This window comes from Macrotis lagotis, chromosome 8 (assembly GCF_037893015.1).
Source record: "Macrotis lagotis isolate mMagLag1 chromosome 8, bilby.v1.9.chrom.fasta, whole genome shotgun sequence".
In the NCBI taxonomy this organism is placed as follows: domain Eukaryota; kingdom Metazoa; phylum Chordata; class Mammalia; order Peramelemorphia; family Peramelidae; genus Macrotis; species Macrotis lagotis.
This window is the reverse complement of record NC_133665.1, coordinates 105,027,110-105,048,838: the sequence shown is the minus strand read 5'-3', so window position 1 is coordinate 105,048,838 and position 21,729 is coordinate 105,027,110. Positions and strand designations below refer to the sequence as shown.

The 21,729-nt window shown below is 47.9% G+C and overlaps 2 protein-coding genes across 2 annotated transcripts in view; both read left to right on the top strand.

Moving 5' to 3' along the window:
- Window positions 1–619: 619 nt before the first annotated feature.
- Window positions 620–13,778, top strand: CCDC71 (coiled-coil domain containing 71). Its single transcript, XM_074197921.1, has 2 exons — window positions 620–721; window positions 10,330–13,778. Exon 2 carries the CDS (start codon window positions 10,381–10,383, stop codon window positions 11,503–11,505), a length of 1,125 nt encoding a protein of 374 aa, XP_074054022.1. The 5' UTR covers window positions 620–721; window positions 10,330–10,380; the 3' UTR covers window positions 11,506–13,778.
- A 131-nt stretch (window positions 13,779–13,909) lies between these two features.
- The window catches only part of LOC141495972 (laminin subunit beta-2-like), a 34,878-nt gene continuing 27,058 nt past the window's right edge, over window positions 13,910–21,729 (top strand). The window contains exons 1-12 of the mRNA XM_074197922.1: window positions 13,910–14,549; window positions 14,960–15,069; window positions 15,201–15,382; window positions 15,586–15,700; window positions 15,847–15,920; window positions 16,332–16,520; window positions 16,624–16,687; window positions 18,383–18,588; window positions 19,011–19,131; window positions 19,219–19,407; window positions 19,536–19,715; window positions 20,253–20,365. Coding sequence (XP_074054023.1) covers window positions 14,377–14,549; window positions 14,960–15,069; window positions 15,201–15,382; window positions 15,586–15,700; window positions 15,847–15,920; window positions 16,332–16,520; window positions 16,624–16,687; window positions 18,383–18,588; window positions 19,011–19,131; window positions 19,219–19,407; window positions 19,536–19,715; window positions 20,253–20,365 — 1,716 coding nt within the window. The 5' untranslated portion in view covers window positions 13,910–14,376. The remainder of the gene's footprint in view (window positions 14,550–14,959; window positions 15,070–15,200; window positions 15,383–15,585; window positions 15,701–15,846; window positions 15,921–16,331; window positions 16,521–16,623; window positions 16,688–18,382; window positions 18,589–19,010; window positions 19,132–19,218; window positions 19,408–19,535; window positions 19,716–20,252; window positions 20,366–21,729) is intronic.

The following is a 21,729-nucleotide window of genomic DNA, read 5'->3' as shown; positions in this document are numbered from 1 at the left end:
AGAGTGGTCAGGTAGGTGGATTTGGGAGCGGGAAGAATTAAGACAAGGGGAAAAGAAAATGGGGGGAGAGGGAAGGGAAGGGGGTCAAGAGCGTGGCGTGGCCCTCACTGGGCCGTCCTCCCACCCTCAGACTAGGAATCAATTGCAATGGGGGCTGTAAAGGGGGCAGCCCCCCAAAGTAGCCCCCAGACTCTCCTTTCGGGAATGGCTTTGGGCAGAGCCGGTCCAGCCCCGAGGGCCCTTCCATTCACCCGGGGGGGACGCCGCCGGGGGCTCTGCCGGAGGCCGGGTCTAGGGCGCCGGAAGTCCAGGGTGGTGCTCCCGGAAGCTTTCCCCGCCGCCTCCGGGAGGCTCCCCGAGGGCAGGCCCTGCGCCCCCTCCACGGGGTGGGCGGCCGCTCCTCCTCCCTCCCGGAGGCTCCCTGAGGGCAGCACTGGGAGTCTCCTCAGACTGGAGGCCCCCTGAGGGCAGAGGCCTGGAAGCACCGAGCTAGAGCCGAAATGGCGGCCCGACCGGCCACGTGGGGGCGTGGGAGACCCTAGGGGGCGGAGACCCTGGGGGGAGGGGCGGGGCCGGGGGTCCCCAGCCCGGAGGGGGGGCTTTGGGGTGGGGGGGGCCGGAAGCGGAAGTGGAGCTGCACTTCCGGCCCTCAGCGGGGCGGCCATGTTGGAGCGGCGGAGGCGGCGCAGAGGCTGGTCCCGGGTCCCCGCGGTGGCGGCCGGTAGGTGTTGGGCCCGCGGGGCCGAGCCGGCCCGGGCCGTCCGGAGGGGGCGCTGGGCCCGGGGCCTGGCCACGGCGGCGGCGGCGGCGGCGGGTCAGTCTGCCGGCCGGGCCGCAGGCAGCGCCGAGGGGGCGGGGCTGGGGGGGCGCCTCGGAGCCCCTCCCCCACTCCCGCCCTCCCCCTCCCCCTCCCGCTCTGCCCTGTGCTACCCCCTTGGCCCACCGCCCTCCCCCTCCCGAGTCCCTCCACGGCCGGAGCTCCCCGTCCGCAGCCCCCCCACTCTGGCATCCTTTCGGGCCCTGCCCCCCCACGCCCCCCAGGCTTCCTGCCCCTCCCACCGCCTCTTTATCTTCCCTCTGCCACCCCGTTCACGCACGCACGCCGGGCCCAAGGGAGCTGGATCTTCTGCCGGCCCTTCCCTCGCAGCTCCTGCACACTTCTCCAGATTCTCCTCCTCCACCGCCCTCTCCTCGCCCCGGACTCCCCAGGCCACGTCCCCATCAGCCCCCTCCTTGTTCCCATTATCCTCATCCCCACCCCCCTCTTAGTCCCCATCCCCTCCATCCCTCTCATCTCCATCCGTTCTTGAACCTGCTCTCCTCCTCCCAAAGTTCAGCTATCCCAGCTTCCTATTATATCGTTCCATGTGCCTCAGCCTTGGAGCTCTCTAGAGCTTAAGGCTTCTCTCGATGCTCCTTATATGCATCAAGGTCACACCCCCTCCAAAACAAAATAACAACTTGGACCAGGCATCCTCTTCCTTTACTTAGCTAGTCTTTCAGAATCCGGGAACCTCACCCCCAACTTCCCAAATCCATGGCCCACAGAGCACCTACTTCCTTCCTTTCTTTAGTTCTCCCTAGAGGTCTCATGTTTCCTCATCCCAGGGGGTTCCTCCCCAACCTTCTCCCAATTCTGCCTCTATATGACCTTGGGCAAGGAAGTAGCTGAGCCTCAGTTTTCCCATCTGTGTAATATAGGGGTTTGAGGGTCCTATCAGCTCTAAATAATGGGCTTTTTAACCTCCCTTTCATTTGGTACGTTGTAGGATTCTGTGTTCCCTTCACTGGTCCTAATCTATTTTAGATCCCTATTCTCTGTACCCTCTCACGTGTTCACACCTGAAACCCATTCCCTTCCCTTCTTGAGGCTATGGGAAAATACAAATCTAGTTGGAAGGGCTTAGGCACCTTGAAGTGCCTGCTGGTTCTTTTGTGAGCCCCTGAAAACCACAGTCCCCTCCAAACCAGCCACAGTGGAAAGATGCTGGGAATGGGATGACTCTTCTGCTCAAAGGTCAGGCAGACAAAGCAGCACAATTAAGCCCCAAGACCCCCTTCCCCTCCCCCCTCCACGTGCTCACTCCCAGGACCCTGAACCTTCCCTTTTTTCCACTTCCAAATTCAGATCCAATAAAGGGCTAAGGTCCTATGAAGGAAAAAAAAAGATTGTTTGTGGTTTAATGGGGGTGGGGGTGGGGTGGGATGTCACTATCACTGGTTTAGCCTGATGCTTTCTGAGCCTAAAGGAATGTTTCTAAACAAAGAGGTGACAATTGCTGCTTCTGGGAATAAAATAATCTACCAGGAGTTTTCAAATTGCTACCTGAGCCCATTAGGACTATGGGAAGTGTATGTGTATGCTGGAGACACAGCTTCTTGGGTAGGTGTGCATAGGGAATACCACTTAGTTAGGGCTCTGCCTGGGATCCCACAACACTAAACTGCTACTGATCTTTTAATGAGTTAGTTGCAGCTGGGGAGATTGCTACTGTCCCTGGGTCCATAGGCCCCTGGGAGCAGTGGTATTGCACAAATACTTCCCCTTCCTTCCTTTTCTCCTAGAAGCTCTGTCAGTTTGTGGCCAGTGCTGAAAGAGTCAGTCACTCCAAAAACTGCACAGGCAGTAGATTACAGTTGAGTAGGTGGGGATCCCTTTGCCCCCCAGGAACCGGGTGCTTTTCTGGATGGATGATTCATAGTAGTAAAAGCCTCCTGAGATCTAAGGAGTTGCAGAAGTCTGGAAACATTTCCTATTTGCTAATGAAAAAGAAAGCCTCAGTCTGACTCCACTGTCCCAACAACTGGGCCCAAGGAGGCTCTTCTACAAAGGATTTTGGGCCAAACCCAGACCTAGGGCTTCCTGCCAGGCTTTGGAAGGCCTGCCCTTTGATTGTCTCTCTGGCTCGGGAATTTGCCCTGGAAGAGGATGGGGAGGTTTGGTTTGAACAGACAGTTTCCTGCTTACATACTTCTCTCTGGGAGGGAACCTGTGAATCATGGAGTGAATTGTAGTTCTCTTGGCTTCTGTCTTTCTTGGGAGGAATGGGGAGGCAGTTTCCCTGGTCCATCAGAGGAGAGGTTTGAAAAGGCAAAATGTAGACTTGGTCCAGGGGCCCTTCCCATTGCCAGGCTAGAGTGCCAGAGTAGCTTTCTCCTCCCTTTCTTTCAGGTTTAAAAGAACTTCTTAATCTTTATGTTCACCCTGAAAGTAATTTTGGGGTCCTTAAAGATAAGAAAGCTTTGACTTCACACTCCCTTTGGCCAAGCTCTGGAAAACCTAAGTACTGGGACTTGGAGACTTGCTTAATAGCCAAGCAAAAGTAAGAATGCCTAAATTTGGATTCCAACTCTTTGCTTGATACTGTCATCTTCTACAAGTTACTTGACCTCACTGGTCTCAGTTTCCTCATTTGCAGAATGAGTTTGACCAAAATGATTTCTAATGTTCCTTCCAAATCTAAATTTATTATCCTTTGAACTCTTCCAGCTAATAATCTTTCTCAGAAATCATCTAGCACAACTTTTTCATTTTACTTGGGGGAAAAAAATCCCATAGGGTCAAGTGACTTCTCTGAAATAATTGTGGTTTTAAGTTATAGAATTGGAATTTCGAATATTATTTCTAGGTTTAAGTCCTATGATTCTCTAGTCACTTCCTCACTGCAAGTCTTAGTTTCCTTCTTGAAAAAAAGGAAAAGATTGAACTAGATGGTTCCGAAGACTCCAGTTGCAAATCTCTTGACCCCATGAGAGAAGGAATTAGAAGAATCTGCTGAAGAGATGACCTACCTTTGGGCCTCTTTCCTTATTTTTTTTTTCACCTGAGGATATCTATTCTTTTAATCCATAACTCACAGGAATGTTGTGAGGATAAATTTAAGTCATAGGAATAGCTGTGTTTTGGTGGAACCAAAAGTAAGGAAAAAGTAAGGAAACCTAAATTTAAATCTTGACCATGTGGCATAGGCAAATCTTTTTCCTCTTAGCCTCTATTTCATCATTAAAATGGATAATACACATACTACCTCCCTCCTGGGTTGTTGTGAGGAAAGAACTTTGTAATCTTTAAAGTGGCCTGAGTTGTAAGTATAGATTTGAAACCCACAGAGGGGAAATGATTTATATCACACAGCTAGTAAACACACAGCCTGAAAGATGCCTCTGGCCAAGTTCCCTTATGGAACCCTTAAGACTGCAAATAGCCAGCCTGATGGAAAAGCCACATCTTTACTGATAAAGGCAAGATTTCCATCCAGGTCTTTGACCTGGCACTTTGGGAAATATGGCCTCCCTCAATGTTCCCAGTTTTTTATTTCTACCCAGCCTTACAAAAGTCAAGTAGATTCATTCCCATTCCCTCAACTCTCAATACCTCTTACACTTCCCCTCCAGGTACTTCTAGACGTGGATTTTTTGGGGGTTTGACAGATGGTAAGCTGCTTCCTCCTCAAGCTGTAACCTCTTCCCAGCCTGCTTATTGCCATCTATTTCCCCTTCTATACAGTACCTCCCCTCACTCCCATGACTCGAGAGTCAGCTTTGACTCTGCTTTTTTCCTTATGCCCCAAGTCCATTTAGCGAGTTTTCTTAAGGCCCAGCACTGTACCAGGTGCTAGAGACTGAGAGATGAAAACAAAAAGTCCCTGACTTCCAACAGCTAATATTCCAGTGGGAATAAATACCTGAACACAAATGAGTGCTATGAAGTATTGCCAAAGTAAGTACAATTTAGTTTTCAGGGAAGGAGAACCCTGGTTTTGCGGCTGGAGTCAGGAAAGACCTCATATACAAGCTGGCATTTTAGCTGTTAAAAGGCGAAGAAATGGGCTTAGCAGCTAGACCAGTTCGGTTGGAATAAAGAGTAAGTAAAAGGGAAGTAACATATAATAAATAAGGAAAGACAGGCTACAGGTAGACTGAAAGGCTTTAAATGCCAAATTGGCTAGTTTGTATTTAAATCTTTTTTTTTCTTTAATTTTTAAATTTATTTTTTTATTCTCATTTTGTACAAATGTTTTTTTTACATTAATAAAATATTCTTGTTTACAAGTAAACAAAATACCCCTCCTCCCCCATGAATTATAGATAGACTTGTTTGGGCGAAAAAAGTAAAGGGGAGAGAAAAAAATTAAAATAAAAAATAATAATAGTAATAATTGTAGGTATGGCCAGGTGGCGCAATGGATGAAGCAACAGCCCTGGAGCCACAAGCACCTGAGTCTACATCCAGCCTCGTAAACCCAACAACCACCCAGCCGTGTGACATGCAAGTCATCCGATCCCCACTGCCCTGCAAAAACCAAAAAGAAGAAAAAAAAAGACCCAAAATAAAATAAAATAGTAATAATAGTAGGGGTGGCTGGGTGGCAGACAGAGCATTGGCCCTTGAGCCAGGAGCCCCTGGGTCCAAATCCAGCCCCAGACACCTAAAGATCACTCCGCTATGTGGCCCCAGGCAGGCCATCCAGCCCTACTTGCCCTGCACCCTCCCCCAAATAATCATAACAAAAACTGTGCTTGAGTCTTTGTTCCAACTCCAACAACTCTGTCATGGGTGGATCTCATTCTTTATGATAAGTCCATCACAAAAGTTATTTCCATATTTTTCCACCATTGCCATTGCTGATCACAACTCCCTCCTTTCTTATTTCTCCACTACCATGTACTCTATTTTCTCTCTCCTTTCACTATGACTCTGCTGTAGGGTCGCTGAGTGGCACCGCAGACAGATCCCTGGTCCTGGGGCCAAGAAGCCCTGAGCCCCCATACCACCCCTTAGGCCCAGAATCCACCTGGCCCTGTGGTCCTGGGCAGGCCTTCCATTCCCAGCCCCTTGCAAGAAGTAAGAAAGAAAATGTGTTATATCTGGCCACTCTCCCCCCATGGTCCATCCTCTCCTCCTTTATTCACATCCCCACCCCTTCCCCCTGCTCCCCCCTCCTTCTTACTGCAGATGTCTATACCCCATTGAGTATATATGCTGTTTCCTCTCCTAGCCATCTCTGATGAGAGCAAAGGTTCCCTCATTCCCCCTTGCCTCCCCCCTTTCCATATCATTGTAATAAAAAAAATCTTATTATGTGAAATATCCTGGACTATTCCCCCCTCTCCCTTTTCTTTCTCCCATTACATTTCCCTTTTTTCTATTGACTCCATTTTTACACCATATTTTATCTTCAAATTCAGCCTTCTCCTGTTCTTCATCTATAAAATCTCCTTCTACCTGCTCTGTTAATTGAAAAAGTTCATGTGAGTATTATCAGTGTCATTTTTCTATACAGGAATACATGTAGTTCATCATCATTAAGTCCCTCATATTTTCCCTCTCTCCTCCAATCTCTATGCTTCACCAGAGTCCTGTATTTGAAGATCAGACCTTCTGTTCAGCTCTGGCCATTCCAATAGGAACATTTGAAATTCCCCTGGTTCATTGAAAGTCCATCTTTTTCCCTGGAAGAGGACATTCAGCTTTGCTGGGTAGTTGATTCTCAGTTGCTTTCTACGCTCTTTTGCCTTCCAGTATATTATATTCCAAGCCCTATGAGCTTTTAATGTAGTTGCTGCTAAGTCCTGTGAGATCCTGATTGCAGCTCCTTGGTATTTGAATTGTGTTCTTCTAGCTGCTTGTAATATTTTCTCTTTGACTTGGGAGTTCTGGAACTTGGCTGTAATATTCCTGGGGGTTGGTTTTTTGGGATCTCTTTCTCGGAGGGATCTGTGGATTCTCTCCATTTCTATTTTGCCCTCTGCTTGTAGGAAGTTAGGGCAGTTTTCCAGTATTCTTTGAAAATGATGTCAAGGCTCTTTTCCTGATCATGACTTTCAAGTATTCCAATAATTTTTAAATTATCTTTCCTAAATCTGTTTTCCACATCAGTTGTTTTTTCAATGAGATGTTTCACATTTTCTTCTAATTTTTCATTTTTTTGGTTTTGAAGTATTGAGTCCTGATTTCTCGTAAATTCATCAATCTCCCTGAGTTCTATTCTGTGTCTGAAGGATTTGTTTTCCTCAGAGAGTTTTCTTATCTCTTTTTCCATCTGGCCAATTCTGCTTTTTAAAGCATTCTTCACCTCAATAACTTTTTGAACTATTTTATCCATTTGACCTAAGCTGGTTTTTAGCATACTATTTTCTTCAGCATTTTTTTGGATTTCCTTGACTAAGCTGTTGACTTCAATTTTCATGTTTTTCCTGCATCTCTCTCCTTTCTTTTCCCAGTTTTTCTTCCAACTCCCTCATTTGTTTTTCAGACTTTTTTGAGCTCTGTCATAGCCTGAGCCCAATTTCTGTTTTTCTTGGAGTCTTTAGATGCAGGAGCTTGTGTTTCCTCATCTCCAGATTGAGTATTTTGATCCTTCTTGGGCTAACAGGCAAAATATTTCTCAATGGTGTTCCTCTTGTTTCTCTGCTTGCTCATTTTCCCAGCCTAAGCCTATTTTTGGGGTGCTTCCTGAGCTTTTTGGACACTCCCACAAGGATCTCAGTGTGTGAGGCTCTGTCCTCCCTTCTCGTCTGAGAATGACCATAAGTGCCCCCCTCTGCCACGGGGCTGAGGTGGGGGGAGGCCTGCTGTTCTGTGGGGGGGCCTAGACTGTGATCAGGATCTGAATGTGGTCAGAACCCCAGTGTCCTATTCCAGGGGCAGAGCTCATCCCTTGGGGGCTCCTGCTTACTGTTTCCTGGATCTGGACTGCCTTGGCCACACTGCTTGCCCCAAGTTGTGCCCGGTGCTCCTGGGGCGTAGGCCAGGGAACTCCCCCACTGCTGTGAGCCACAGTTCCCAGCGCCCTGGGCCTGCCTCCGGGAGGCTGAAGTTCTTGCACTCTGGCGGACCACCCCTTTGGCTGGCCACCCCTCCAACCCTGGGTAGCAGAACCTTTCTGCTCTTTTCCAGGTTACCTTGGGTTGGAGAACTGCCTCACTGGGTCCCTCTGTGGGTTCTGTCTCTCGAAAATTTAGAGTCCTTAGTTTGTAAGTTTTATAAGAGAGCGCCTAAGAGAGACGATCCTCTTGTCGCCATCTTGGCTCCGCAAGTTCATCTTTCTTAAGGATGTCGATATATTGTTCCTATGAGATAGGTCTGAAGTTATTACTCCCCTTCTCAGAAATCTTCAGGGGCTCCCTAGGGCGCAAAGGACAAAGCTGGAATTTACCTTGACATTGAAGGCCCTCCATAATTTTGTTACCACCGGCCTTTCCCATACTATCTCATACTGTTTCCCCTCACACATTTCAGCCAAAATCTAGTCATTCTGGAAGACTAACTGTTCTCTAATCTTGATCTATCATGCTTCAGGCTCGAACTGTACACCTTATCAATCTTCTCTCAACCTGTCCAGCTAAGAGTATTTTTTCCTTCTAATGTAATCTGGATCTCTTCTTTGTTCCTGTTGCTCTCTATTTTGTATTATACATTAGTTAAATTTAAAAGACATGACTTAACTATGTGTAAGGCACTATATTAAGTTCTGAAGATTCATGAAAAAAAATAGTTCCTCCCTTCAGAGAGGATACACCATGTGCACAGAGAAGTAAGCAGAAAGTCATATAAGGTCATGTCCAGAGGGACAGAGCACTTACAACTAGAGTGACTTGGAAAGATCTTAGGCAGAGGCTGACTCCAAAGGTGTTTTGAAGGAACCTAGGGATTTGGGGAAGCAGATACAGGGAGAAAGTCCATTCCTGACATTGGATATCACATGTTCACAGGTATGAAGAGGAGAGAAGGAATGTTCTAACCAGGAGACAGGTACTAGGCTGATTTGGAGTAGAAAGTTCATGAAGGGGAGTAACATGAAATTAGAAGGATCTAGATTTTTGAGACCTTTAAATGCTAGACTGAGGAGTTAACTTTTGTCTTTGAGGCAATAGGGAACCACTTCATGGAGGTCATTGAGTTGGGAGTTTAGTGAGGTATGGGAATAGGTTGGAAGTGATCAGGGCCTGACTTAGGGCAGGGGCTATGTGAATAAAGAGACTGATGTGACAGATTTCTAAAGATGGAGAAGCAATAATACTGAACAGCTGATTGTTGTGAGAAGGAAAGAAGAGTCAAGTGACTAGTAGGCTGTGGTCCCTCCCCTTCATGAAAGCTGGGAGATTTTGAGGCAGGCATAGGGAGAAATAGAATTCCCATTACAAAAATTATGCATCAGAGATATGCCTTTTGCAAGGCATTCGGGATTAAGTGACTTGCCCAGGGTCACACAGCCATTGTCAACTGTCCGAGGTCAAATTTGAACTCTAGCCCTCAGAACTGGTGTTCTAGCCATTGCCTCACCTAACTGACTTCATATTGATTTTAAATGTAGAGAAGAGAACAAAAGGAAGGCCTGAGAGAAGCAGAAACAGCAAGACATCTTTGAATGTATTAAATACTTACACTAAAATAAAAAAGAAAAATAACTACATATTAGAAACCTTTAAGTTTCATGTATAAACTTCTTTTGGCACTCTATTATCATGAGGAAATGCTCATTTTATTTGGTCTTTAATTTTAGAATAAACATAAAAATTTAAGTCTGGTTTGTATTATGGGGATTGGAGTTTAGGAGAGATCAGGGCTATATAACCAGATTTGGGAGTCATTTGTATGGAGATGAAAGTTGAAACCATGTGCTGATGAGACAACTAAGGGAGAGTGGAGAAAGAAGAGAAGAGGGCCCAGGGGCCTTGGGCCAGATGATTGGCCAGGGAGACCAAGGTCAACTGCCAGGCAGGAAGGAGGACAACCAAGCAAATAGCATGAGGGAATCTCAGGGAGGAGAGAGAGCTACAGGGTCAGACCTGGCCAAGAAGGATTAGGTCACTGGCTTTGGGAGATATTAAGGGTCATATATTCAGAATCAGAAGGGACTTTAAAGGCAACCAAGCCCTCATTTTACTGATGTAGAAACTGAGGCAGAGAGGTTAATCACAGTTATTAAGTTCTGAGATGGGATTTGGTTTGAGGATGTTGGACACTTTGGGAGAACAGATATGTCTTTATTAAAAACATTTGTTAAGTGCCTGACCCTGGGGATAGAGAGAGAAGAACCCTAAGCTGGGGGTTCCAAGAGGACAGGTGAGGAGAGACCTTGCAGGCATGAGATTCTCTCTTCCTGCTTCCCTTCTCTTCCTCCCTTTCCCCTTCTCCCCCCCTCACCAGAATGTAAACTCCTCAAGGGCAGGGCCTGGGGCAGTTTTCCCTAGGGCTGGGACTAGCACATGATAAGACATTTAATAAATGTTTAAGATGAATTATTTTCTGAAGACATCCTTTCTGAAGGGATTCACTGAGGCTATGATTGTGTTGTCTTTAATGGGCTTCCTCTTTTCTTTGAGGTGTCAAGCACTGGTTTGTGGGCCCTGGACAGTTCTTCACAGCCTAATGCCATGAATGTGGAGGTGGATAATGTGGAGGAGAAAGCTGTCCATTCATGGTCCAGAATCTCCTCTGCAGGACAGAAAGCCTTGGAGGAAGCACTCCTGGTCTTCAACCCCATGTCCAAGGACCTCAGTGACACGGAGGCCCAACTTGTGGCCTTTCTCCAAGGTCTTCGGGAGGAGGGCTACCAGCCCACTGTCCTTAGGAGCAAGGATGTGTATGGCTATAACTCCTGCACAGCTGACCCCCCCAGCCAAACCAAACACCACGTTGGCCCCGCTGCTCAGGCCAAACCACTGCCCTCGGACGTTCCCAAAGCCACTTCCAGGAGCCTGCTGGCTGTCCCAGGGACCATCTTGGGGAAGTCTTCTAAGGTCTCTAGTTCCCCAATAATCAAAACCAGCTCCACCAACCTTTTGTTGAACTCTCTGAAACAGTCAGGCTCAGGCAGTGGCAAGAACTCAGCTGTGGGTTTCCCTACCCACATGTACCCTGGGGTATACCCGGCTATGCGGCTTTCTGTTGTTCTAGAAGCCTTGGTCCCTTTAAAGGCTACAGCTTCCTGTTTAAACTCCAAGTACAAGCCTCTGGGGATCTCAAATTCAGACCTTAAGCTGCTGAAGGGCTCAGGGAGATCCCGGCAATCGGCTCCCAACAAAACCACTAACAAAGGGCACCGGTGTTTGATCCGGAAAACACCAGATCGGGCTGCCTTACCAAAGGGTGGACGACGGGGCCCCAGTGGTGGCGTCCTTCGGGAGAGCAATGCCTGCAAGGCCTCAGGCATCCTAAATGGTAGGCGTCGAAAGAAGGGGACCCAGGTGAAGACTTCCAAGAGCGGGGCCAGGACAGCCTGTAAGGGTGGCAGAGGCAGACATCCAGAAGCCACAGGGCCAAAGAGGAAAAGGTCAGAGGAGGCTAAGGAGACCCCAGCCAAGAAGAAGAGCAAGTTGGGGCCTGGACTGAGCAAAGCTAGGCTAGTACCAAGCTCACCAAACCTCCTGAAATTCCGAGTTATCAAAGTGAATAAGCGATTCTCTGATGAGGAGGTGCGGCAGAGAGCACAGAAGATCCTGAGAGTCAATTTGTCGCCAGTGATCCGGATCCAGCCACTGCCCCACTCTGTCTCCTGATTGACTCAAGGTCCAGTCCAGGGTCCATTTCCCTCTGACCCAGCCAGGCCACGCACCACTGCCCCCCCTCCCCCCCAACTCATCCACCCTCCCCTGTGGGAAGGGGGAGTGAGAAACTTTGATTCTCCTGCTGGTGGCTGGAGCAGCATGGGTGTTGGGTGACAGTGTGTTAGCTGATACCTGCAGACTTTGGGCAGCTTGCTCCATTCCTGTTTCAGGCTCTCCAGCCACCAGGCCCCTGAGACTGCCTGCCCGGCTCTGAGCCACATTCAGAAATGCAGGGAGATGCCTCCCCCATCCCAAGGGAGAGAGCAGGTCTTGCTACCTGCTCTCAAAAGAGCCTCTTATGGCTTCACCCCAACAGACCTTCCCCAAACCGTTGGGGGAGGCAATTTTGTCATGACGTGATGCACTGTGATTTGTTATTTTCCAAGCTCTATGTTTACTGATTTCATTTTGATCAAGTTTTATATCTTTATATGCCCCCCACTCCTCCCCACCCCCGCCCCCATTGTCTGTCTTCTCCATCAGGGTCAGCCTTTGGGGTTTCCTTCCTCTTTTCAGAATTCATTTACAGCTCCTTATTTTGGGTCCTCTCCATGCTTCCAGGAAAGTTCTTGCCACGGAAAGAGTAGAGCGTGGATTGTTTCAGGATCATATTAATTGACAGCCCCTGGCACTTTCCTAAACTAGTGCCAGGGGAAAGCCCTTTTGCCTGCCTGCCTACGTGGGTGACCAATACTTTGAGTCCATTGAGCTCAATAAGTCATCTCTTAAGTGATGTTGGGGGTGCAGCTGAGGGAGCCAACATGTAAATTGGCAGGAATTCACCATTTGAGATTTGTTCTAACCTCCTCTGGGTGGTCATGGGAGTCTCTACTTTCTTGACATTTGCTTCTGTGGGTGACTTGGGCAGAGGCCAACTCACTCCCCTGTCCTGAGACAACCTTGGCTTGGACCTGGTGAGCAAAAAGGTGAGAGTCAGGTGTCTAGGCCCTACTTTCTGCAAGATCATGGGGAAGCCTGCCAGGTGAGTTGTGACGACCCAAGAGCTGATACCTAGGCTGAGAGGAAAAGAGGATTTTCTTTTTTTGGTCAACTTCTTCCCAGGGGGACAGAATCAGACAGTGACTCCTTGTCTCCCATCCTTGCACACCATGAGTCTGTGGGCAACCATCCAGAGCTTCAAGGTCTTTCCTCAGGGCTGCTGTTTCCCTCCTGGCTGCTACTTTCCCTCCAGGGCCTTATCTCTAAATCCCTGCAGCTAGACCTTGAGGAATTGTAGCTGTCTAGCCCCAGCCTCTTTCCCTCATCCTTCCCCAGAATTGGTTTGCCCCTCCTCTCCTATCTACCAGTCATACTCTAGGGTCTTGGCTCTGGGAGTGTGTTGAGGAAGGTGGATTGGGGAGAGAGATGGTCAGTCTCTTCCCACTTGAAACAAAAAGATGGTTGGAGGTAGGAATGGCCTGGAGCACCGATGGTCATTGTGTCTCAGGACCAAGACTTTGAGGCCTTAATCCACCTCAGACCCCCTTGTGGGCCTGTGGAACAGAGCTGGAAGCTATTGAGCCAGGTCAAGCCATGCCCCTTCCCAGTCAGGGGAGTACTCTGTTTCCGGGTTGGCCCCAAGTGCCAGTCAGGTAATGGTGGCTGTAAAGAGCATCTCTATGGATGGGTTGATATAGATTTGGGGCCTGTGGGTGAAGTTCTCTACCTTCCTCACTTTTGTAGAAGTTGGGTAATGACTGAAAGACTTGGTCATCTCCATGGCAGTGGAAAGCATTTCCCAACTGGACCTCGGACTCTTAGATGGGGGGCTGAGCTGGCACTCCCCCCCTCAAAATTGAATCCAAACAATGTCCCTTACCCTTTTCATCCTGTCTTCAAGTCATCCACCCTACTTTTACCCTCTGCTGTCTGTGGGTCCCTCCAAGCCCATAGTGGCAATGGTAGGGGTGGAACCTAGAAGGCAGGTCACCATTCCTTCCCTGGTTGGTGTCCTTTGTGACTTTGGGAAACTCGAGGACCAGACCCTCATCCCTGCTGCGTGTTCATTGGTTTGTTTGTGACGTCTCCACGGATGCGGATCTGTGATGTTTGGTATGCAGTTGTGGCCTGTGAAGAGTGCAACTGACTTCCGGGGAAGGCCCTCAGGCTTCTGGGGTCTGAGGTCTTACCGGCATTTTAAGTTAAATGGGAATTATTGACCACTTGCAGGCCACTTGTTCTGCTGTCCTCAGTAAATGGTGCTTCATCCTCTGCATCTGTGTCTGAGTATTTTTTCCCATTCCTTCCCAGAGAGGAGTTGGAATTTGATGGGGTAGAGAAACCTGCTGGGGATGGGAAGTGAGAATGCAGAAGTGGAAAATATAGGAATATCCCCTTTTACCTCAAGGACAATGTAAGACAGAAAGGTTTTAGGAGAAAGATGAGAGCCTCTTATTTTTCTTTCTCCTAGAGGAATGGTAGATAATCAGTCCCCTTGGGCTGGTTCTCTAGAGGTAGGAACCCCAGAGAATGGAGGAAAGGAGTCATAGATTGAACTGCAGGGTCCAGTGTGCCCAGGAACTCAGGGCGGAATCATAAAGAGAAATTTGAATTCATCTAAGGCAGTAGTACCCCAGCTTTGCCTCCAGTTTTCTGATAGTCTTCCCCCACCCCTCCTTCCCCTTACATATACACTCTAGTCTCCACCAAGCCTTTCTGAAGTGGTTTAAGAATTTTCCCTGGTTCCTATCCCCTTCTCTGGCCCCAGACCTCTCACTGCTCAGCTTCCATCCCCTCCCCTGGGCCCCGAGCTCTGAATGACATTCCCCAGAGGTGCCTAGAGACGCAGCTTTTCTTTACTGGATGAGGAGGGGGTTCATTTGAATGAGAATTTGCTCCTTTCAACTCAAAGAGCTGGGCGGGGTGATGGGGAGTGGCAGTCTGGGAGAAGCCTCCAGCACCTGCCCTGGTCACCACTGGTGTCTGGGCAGCCCTAGTCTCTACACATACCCAGCAAACCTAGCTCTCCAGGATCTGCCTGTGCTGGGCTCCAAGATGTGAGTATAGTCCAGAGGTTTGGGGGGGGCGGTGCTACCTCAGGAAGGGAGGTCTTTTCTTCTGCCCTCTCCCCCATCTTAATTCCAGGGATGAGTAGATAGAAGTTTTCTTCCCCCTTACCCACTCAGGACTCATCTCCATCTCTACTGGACTCCAGGGGTGTGGAGTATAAACTCCAGGAGCAACAGCTTGCATTGGGGTGGGGGGTGGAAGTCTGGTGCAGGGGTAGGTTTCTTCTTCCCCCCTCCCATCCTCCTGCCCCATTCCTCCCATACTAGGTTCCAAGGGGTGAGTTGAGGAAGGTGGGGTGGTGTGGGGAAAGGTTGGTTGGAAGGAGAGCAGCCTGCTGGTGGTAGTCTTTCCCACCACCCATCTCCTAGGCAAGTCTAACTAAGGCCTTCACTCCCAGGCCCAGCAGGGGAACCGGTAGCCTGAGCCATCGGTACTGGATAATCACTTCTCCCCATCTCTCAGCTTCAAGCCAAGTGGGCCACTGCTTCATCTTACTGCTGCTGCTAAGTAAAGGGGGGGGGGGTCAGGGAGGAAGGAGACAGAAAGTGGGACTTTTTGTTTCTTAGGTGGGAAGCTGAGTGTTCCTTTGAGAAGCTGGGTTAGAAATTTCAGGGTCCTTCCTCTCCTCTGGTCCTCAGTACAGATACCCCATGCCTATGCCCATGAAGTACCTGACCTTCTGCCCCGACCTGGCTGCTCTGGAGGGAGCTGTTATCCTCCTACTGGCAATCTAGTTGTAGGTAGGAGCCAGAGTCTCCATGCCTCATCCACCTGTGGTTTGAGGGGTCCTGAGCCCTACTGCATTGTCAGCCACCTGCAGGTATGTATTGGACCTTTGAGAATGAAACTTGACTCCCAGAGGGTTGACAACGCCAGTCTTCAAAGGGAACCTTGAGGATAGTGGGGCTCAGAAGCTTCTACAGGGGAATGAACTTAGGAAGTTTTCCCTTGGGCGGGTAAGTGAATTTAGGAACTTTTCTGCGGGGAAACTGGAGACCCTGACCCCCACCTTCCTCTATCTAGGACTCTGAGAAGTGCTTCTTCTGTGACTCGAGGGGCCAGGGAGGCCATAGGATCAAGAATGTGATTTCTCTGAGTGGACCTGATGGGGAAAGAACATGGTGGCAGGCAGAGAGTGGTGAGGAGGGGAGAGGCTTTAGGTAGCAGTGGAAGCAGAGGGAGGGGGAGGGAGGGAGGACAGGGCATTGGGTTGGGTTTGGTGTATCAGCGGTGTCCCAAGCATGGGCATCAGGGTTGCTCTGATAAAGTCCTCATTGGTTCAAGGAGTGGAGAATGTCAGTATCCAACTGGACTTGGAGGGCGAATTCTACTTCACCCACCTTATCATGACCTTCAAGGTACTGAACACATCTTTCTGTCAGTTTTAGAACTACTGTGTTTTCTCATGTGATCTTTAACCCCAAGATGAGGCAGTGGATAGTTCAAATGTCGCTTCAGATGCTTACTAGCTGTGTGACCCTGGGCAAGTCACTTAACCTCTGCCTCATTTTCCTCATCTATTAAAATGGAAATAGCAATAGTAGCAACCTCCCTGGGTTGTTGTAAGGATCCAATGAAGTAAAGCAAGTGCTTAGCACAGTACTAAAGAAAATGTTGGCTAATATTACTTAGACAAGTGATATCATTCCATGGTAGTTCTTGGCCCTCTGCTTTTAAATCCAGTTGCTTCCTAACCTCAGACCCTCCAGTGACCTTTGTCCATACAGACACTCATTAATTCTGTACCCCCCTGGCACATTTTTCCTCAGACATTTCGTCCAGCTGGTCTTCTCATTGAGCGTTCAGCAGATGGGGGGCGCTCCTGGCGAGTTTACCGATACTTTGCTCACAACTGCACTGGTCTCTTCCCTGGGATTCCCCTTACACCTGGCCACAAAGTCAGCGACCTCGTTTGTGATCAGCGTTACTCAAACATTGAACCCTCAAGCCAGGGTGAGGTCAGTCCCATAGAGAAGAAGGCTGAGGAATGGGTATGGGAGTTGTCAAGGGCTCCAGTTGTATGGTCAGATTTTCAGGTCCTATTTCCTGCCCCCATTTCAGCTAATTTTCAAAGTTCTGGACCCAGCCATCCCCGTGGAGGATCCCTATAGTCCAGAGATCCAAGGTAAGTGACTTTTCAGATGACCAGGCCATGAACCTCCAAAAGCTCTCACCCTGAGACTCATCACATCTCCCCTCATAAACTGGGACATCCCCCCCAGAAACTGAGACCCAGGGTGGGTGCCTCCCCATGGTTCTGGGTGACACCCCCCCCCCCCAGAGGAGCATGCAGTAAGACAAGGTCTTCCAGTCAGAAAGAGGTTTCCTTGACAACCAAATAATTCCCTGACTGCTCTCCCTCAATCATTGCTTCCCTCCAGGCATTAGCATTTTCAATGTTTTTGACAAAGTATTTTTTTTTCTTCCCCAAAGCAAAGATATTTAATGAAATAGAGCAAACAGAGCATATTTCTTAAAGGGGCCTCATCTTTTCCTTCCTTTATCATTTAAAACAGTTGTTTCTAGGAAAGCTATTCACATTTTCTAAATAAAGTTACATAGTAGCCTCTTCATAAGAGTCGTTGATTTTTAGAACCAGAAGGGGGGACCTATGAGATCATCTATTCCATACCCCACAAAAGAAAAAAGCTGAAAAAGGGAGGGGAAGGGAATTAGTCTAGAGTTAATCAAGGGCAGAGGTGGAAGTCTAACCAGATTTAGGATCCTTGTTAACATACTGTACTTTAGGAAAAGATAGCAAACAACTTTGTGGGCATGACAAGAGATATCAAGGCTGGACTATTTATGGTTAAGTTGCTTTTTTTCAGTCATATTGGACTCTGTGACCCCCATTTGGGGTTTTCTTGGCAAAGATACTGGAATAGTTTCCCATTTCCTTCTCCAACTCATTTTACAGACGAGGAAACTGAGGCAAACGGTGACGTGACTTGCCCAGGGTCACACAGTAATTGTCTCAGGCTGGATTTGAATTTAGGGAAAGTCTTTCTTCCTCCAGGCCTGGCCTTTACACACTATAGCACCTAAACTGTCCTGGGCTGTTGAGCAAAGGGATTAAGCTGTGCCTTGAATATTAATCAATCAGTGTGATTTGGTTAGGCTTACACAGAAGAGGGGGATGGGGGAGGACAAAAGACTAGTGGCCAGTTTGCATCTAATGTTTTCCACTGAAGATCTGGGCTTTATTGAAGCATAGGCTAGGAAGGCCCCTGGTCTCCAATCACTTAGTTTGGCTAAGGACTAAGTCTTGGCACTCTTCACTCATTAGACCTATGGCCTATGACAAATCATTTACCCTCTCTGAACCTCTCCATTTTCTCATCCTACACACCCAGCTGAAGACACTTTCCTCACCAAGGCAAGTTAATGTCCTCCCTGCAACTTAAGGGGTCTCAGAGATTCACCCAGAACCCTGAAGGACTGAGTGATCTACCCAGGCTTATACAACCAAGATGTATGAGCCAGGATGTCAGAGACAAGACTGGAACTGAGCTCTCTTGGCTTTGAGGAGTTCTCTATCGCCCACACTGTGCTGCCTCTCCAGTTATGAAACAGGAATGCTAATATTTGTACAGTGTTAGGATGATTTATGAACCTTAAGGCATTCTTGAGTCAAAGAGGTTGTATTTAGATTGTGGATGGTCTCAAATATCCTGCAGGCACTGAAAAAGGAAATAAACTAGTTACATCTCTCCCTTATTTTGGCACATGTGTGAAGGATAGAGAAAGGTGAACTGGGGAAACAGGTTGTCCAGGCTGATGTCTCCATCCTTCCCATCATCACTACCTCACTCTCCACCAGAGCTGCTTCGAGTTACCAACCTGAGAGTGAATTTCTCCAAACTACACACATTGGGAGATGGACCCCTAGGGGGCTGGGGCCACCACCATGGGCCTCACTACTACTATGCATTATATGAGCTTGTGGTTCGAGGAAGTTGCCTTTGCCACGGACATGCCTCTGAGTGTGCGCCTGCTCCTGGTGCTCCACCAAGTGTGGAAGGCATGGTAAGTGGAAATTTCTGAGGGTGGAGAATGTTGGGATCAAGGAGGGGTATCTCTAGTGTTTTGGGGGGGGGAAGGGGGGACATTTGATCTTTGTCCTTTGTTCTCCAAGAGGATTATGATATCTGGGAGGTGATGCCATGACAAGCAAGTGAATTGGACTTGAGTGGGGGTGGGCTGTGCTAAGTCACCAACCTCATTTTCTTCTCTGGAGTCATCTGGATCCAGTGACCAGATATGAAATCAGGATGACTGGAAATGGGGGAGATGAGGTGGAGAAGTGGGGAAGCAGGATATGGCTTCCTGAGGACTAAGTCTCTGTAATTTCCCTGGAGTTGGCTTCTTGGGGTCTTCATGGAGTTAAGAATTCTTTCAGTGTCTCTGAGCTAATGTTCCCAAGGTCTTACTGGCACTACCATTTGCAGGTCCATGGACTTTGTGTGTGTCAGCACCGAACAGCTGGACCCCACTGTGAGCGCTGCCAGGACCTATACCATGACCAGCCTTGGCACCCTGCTGAGCCTGGCAACCCTCATACCTGCCAGGGTATGTGCTGCTGGATGCCTTTCCTAACCCGTGTGCCCTTGAACACCTTGATATCTCTGACCCACCTATTTTCTTCCTTTTCCCCAGAGTGTGAATGCCACCAGCATGCCAGGAGCTGCCACTTTGACATGGCTGTTTTTGTGGCCTCAGGCAATGTAAGTGGAGGTGTGTGTGATGCGTGTCAGCACCACACAGCTGGGAGGCACTGTGAGATCTGCCGACCCTTTTACTACCGGGACCTCCGTGAAGACCCCCGTTCCCCATATACCTGTAAACGTAAGTCTTTTGGGGTTGAGCCCCAGCCCCAACCGGGAAACTCATCCCAATCCTATCCTCTGACTTCACCCATAATTTCTGACCCTTACATTTGATCCCTTGTTCCAACTCTGTTCTTGTGTCCCCAGCTTGTGACTGTGACCCTTCAGGCACTCTGGATGGAGGTCTTTGTGATACACACACAGATGAGGTCCAGGGTCTTCTCTCTGGACAGTGTCGCTGCAAAGCCCATGTTTGGGGCCCACGCTGTGATACCTGTCGTCCTGGTTACTATGGCCTGAGCCCTGTATTACCCAAAGGTTGTTTATGTAAGTGACCCCAGATACTCCATGACCTTGGATTCAAGCCTCTCATCTCAGGATACCTGATTACTAGTGCCTGAACGTCTTGAAGCCTAAAGTCTGTCTTGTGACCCCTTAACCTGAGAGCTCATCTTGAACCCCTTAACATGACAGCCCAAGAATACCAATCCAAGACAATCAGTCCCTGTGACCTGTTCAGTGACCCAGGAGATCTTTATGAGTAGCCCCCAAATCCAGGGTTTCATGATTCAACCCCAGAACCCCATAATCAATTCACTCTCTAGAGCTGTCAGACATGTGCCTAGTCACTCTGACTACCTAGATACCACTTAAAGACTATCTATGTAAATGACTCCATAGCTCTAGGAACTCTCTGACCCCCAGCTCAGGACTCTGGGACTCTTAACCCAGGACACTCTGATTCTCTGAGCCTGAGGATATTCCCAGGACCAACCTCTGGGACCATATCTATTCCTTCCCTCCTCAATTGCCACTCCAGGCCATCTTTTTCTTCATCTTTTGATATTGTCTTTTCTTCCCTAGCCTGTAGGTGTGATCTGAGGGGTACAGTCCCAGGGGACTCCCCTTGTGACTCCATCACTGGTGATTGCTATTGCAAACGTTTTGTTACTGGCCAGAACTGTGACCAATGCCTGGTGAGCTTTTACCTTGACCTCAGACTTTTCTTTCAGCCTGATGCTGGGTACTGAAATCGAGTCTTCAACCTTGAACCCTGACTTTGACTTTCAGTACTGAACTCTGAGCCCTAATCCCTGTCCCCAAGACTCTCAAACCCTCACTCAACATCTTTGATTCCTGTTACATTTACTTTTATAATGACATAAGTTTATTCAAGCAAATTCAACACAGATAAAACTATTCTGCTGTTTGACTTTAAATCAACCTACACCTAGGCCTCAGCTTACCCTTTTATAACAAGGAAGGTTGAAATTAGCAATCCCCATGGACCCTCTGACATTCTATATTCTGTATTCTAAAGTTCCTTGTAGAACCAATAAGTGATATTTTCTTTCCAAATCTGAAATTCTTTGTTCTGTCGCTCAAGGTCCTTTTAGGTTGATGATTTTTACTCTTTTTTTTTTTTTTTTGGTTTGCAAGGCAAATGGGGTTAAGTGGCTTTCCCAAGGCCACACAGGTAATTATTAAGTGTCTGAGACTGGATTTGAACCCAGGTACTCCTGACTCCAGGGCTGGTGCTTTATCCACTGCTCCACCTAGCTGCCCCTAGGTTGATGATTTTTAAAGTTCTAAGTCAGCTTTTGTTTTCTCCTGAAGACACTTGGTCTACCAAAATTGCAGCAGGATTGTTTGGTTCATGTTGATTATTATTGTACAAATAGTAAATACCTCATAAAGGGGTCTTGCCCACAGTCCCAAGTAGCAGGTTTACTAACCGGATCTTTTGCTTCCAAGTCTAGAGCTTTTTCTGCTTCTAGATTAGTTTATTTCCCCAATTTTTATTTTAAAAATACTTTCAGTATAACTTTTTTTATTGGAATTTAATATCACCATACACAAGTTGAAAGATGATATAATAGAGAGCAAGGAAATGAAATATAAGATGCTATTCAGTACCATTATGGCTAATCTACTCTTAATCTAATGCTGGATAAATTCAGGCCTGATTAGGAAATCCTAAAACTGTGAATCAGAAGGGATTTAGAGTCTCTCCTAAGTCCCACCCTCCTCACTTTAAAGATAGGAACCTGAAACTCAGAAAAATTGCCTAATTTGATCAAGGTTACATGGAGAGATCCAGGATTTGAACTCCAAGCCCCCATCTCCCAAAAGATGCCAATGCTACGTGCTGTTCTTTTTAAATTCACTCTGAATACTTTGGAGCCTTACTCCATGACCTGATTGAGATTGTGTTTAAATTTGCCCATAGTAATTCCCATAGCTCTTCAGTTCCATTATTTTTTATAGTCTCCTCCAAAGAGACTGATTTCTGGAGAAACTTATGTTTTTGCAAGGCAGTGAGTGGGGTTAAGTGGCTTGC

Coding starts and splice junctions, on each gene's coding strand:
- CCDC71 (XM_074197921.1), top strand. CDS start 10,381: ATGAATGTGGAGGTGGATAATGTGGAGGAGAAAGCTGTCCATTCATGG.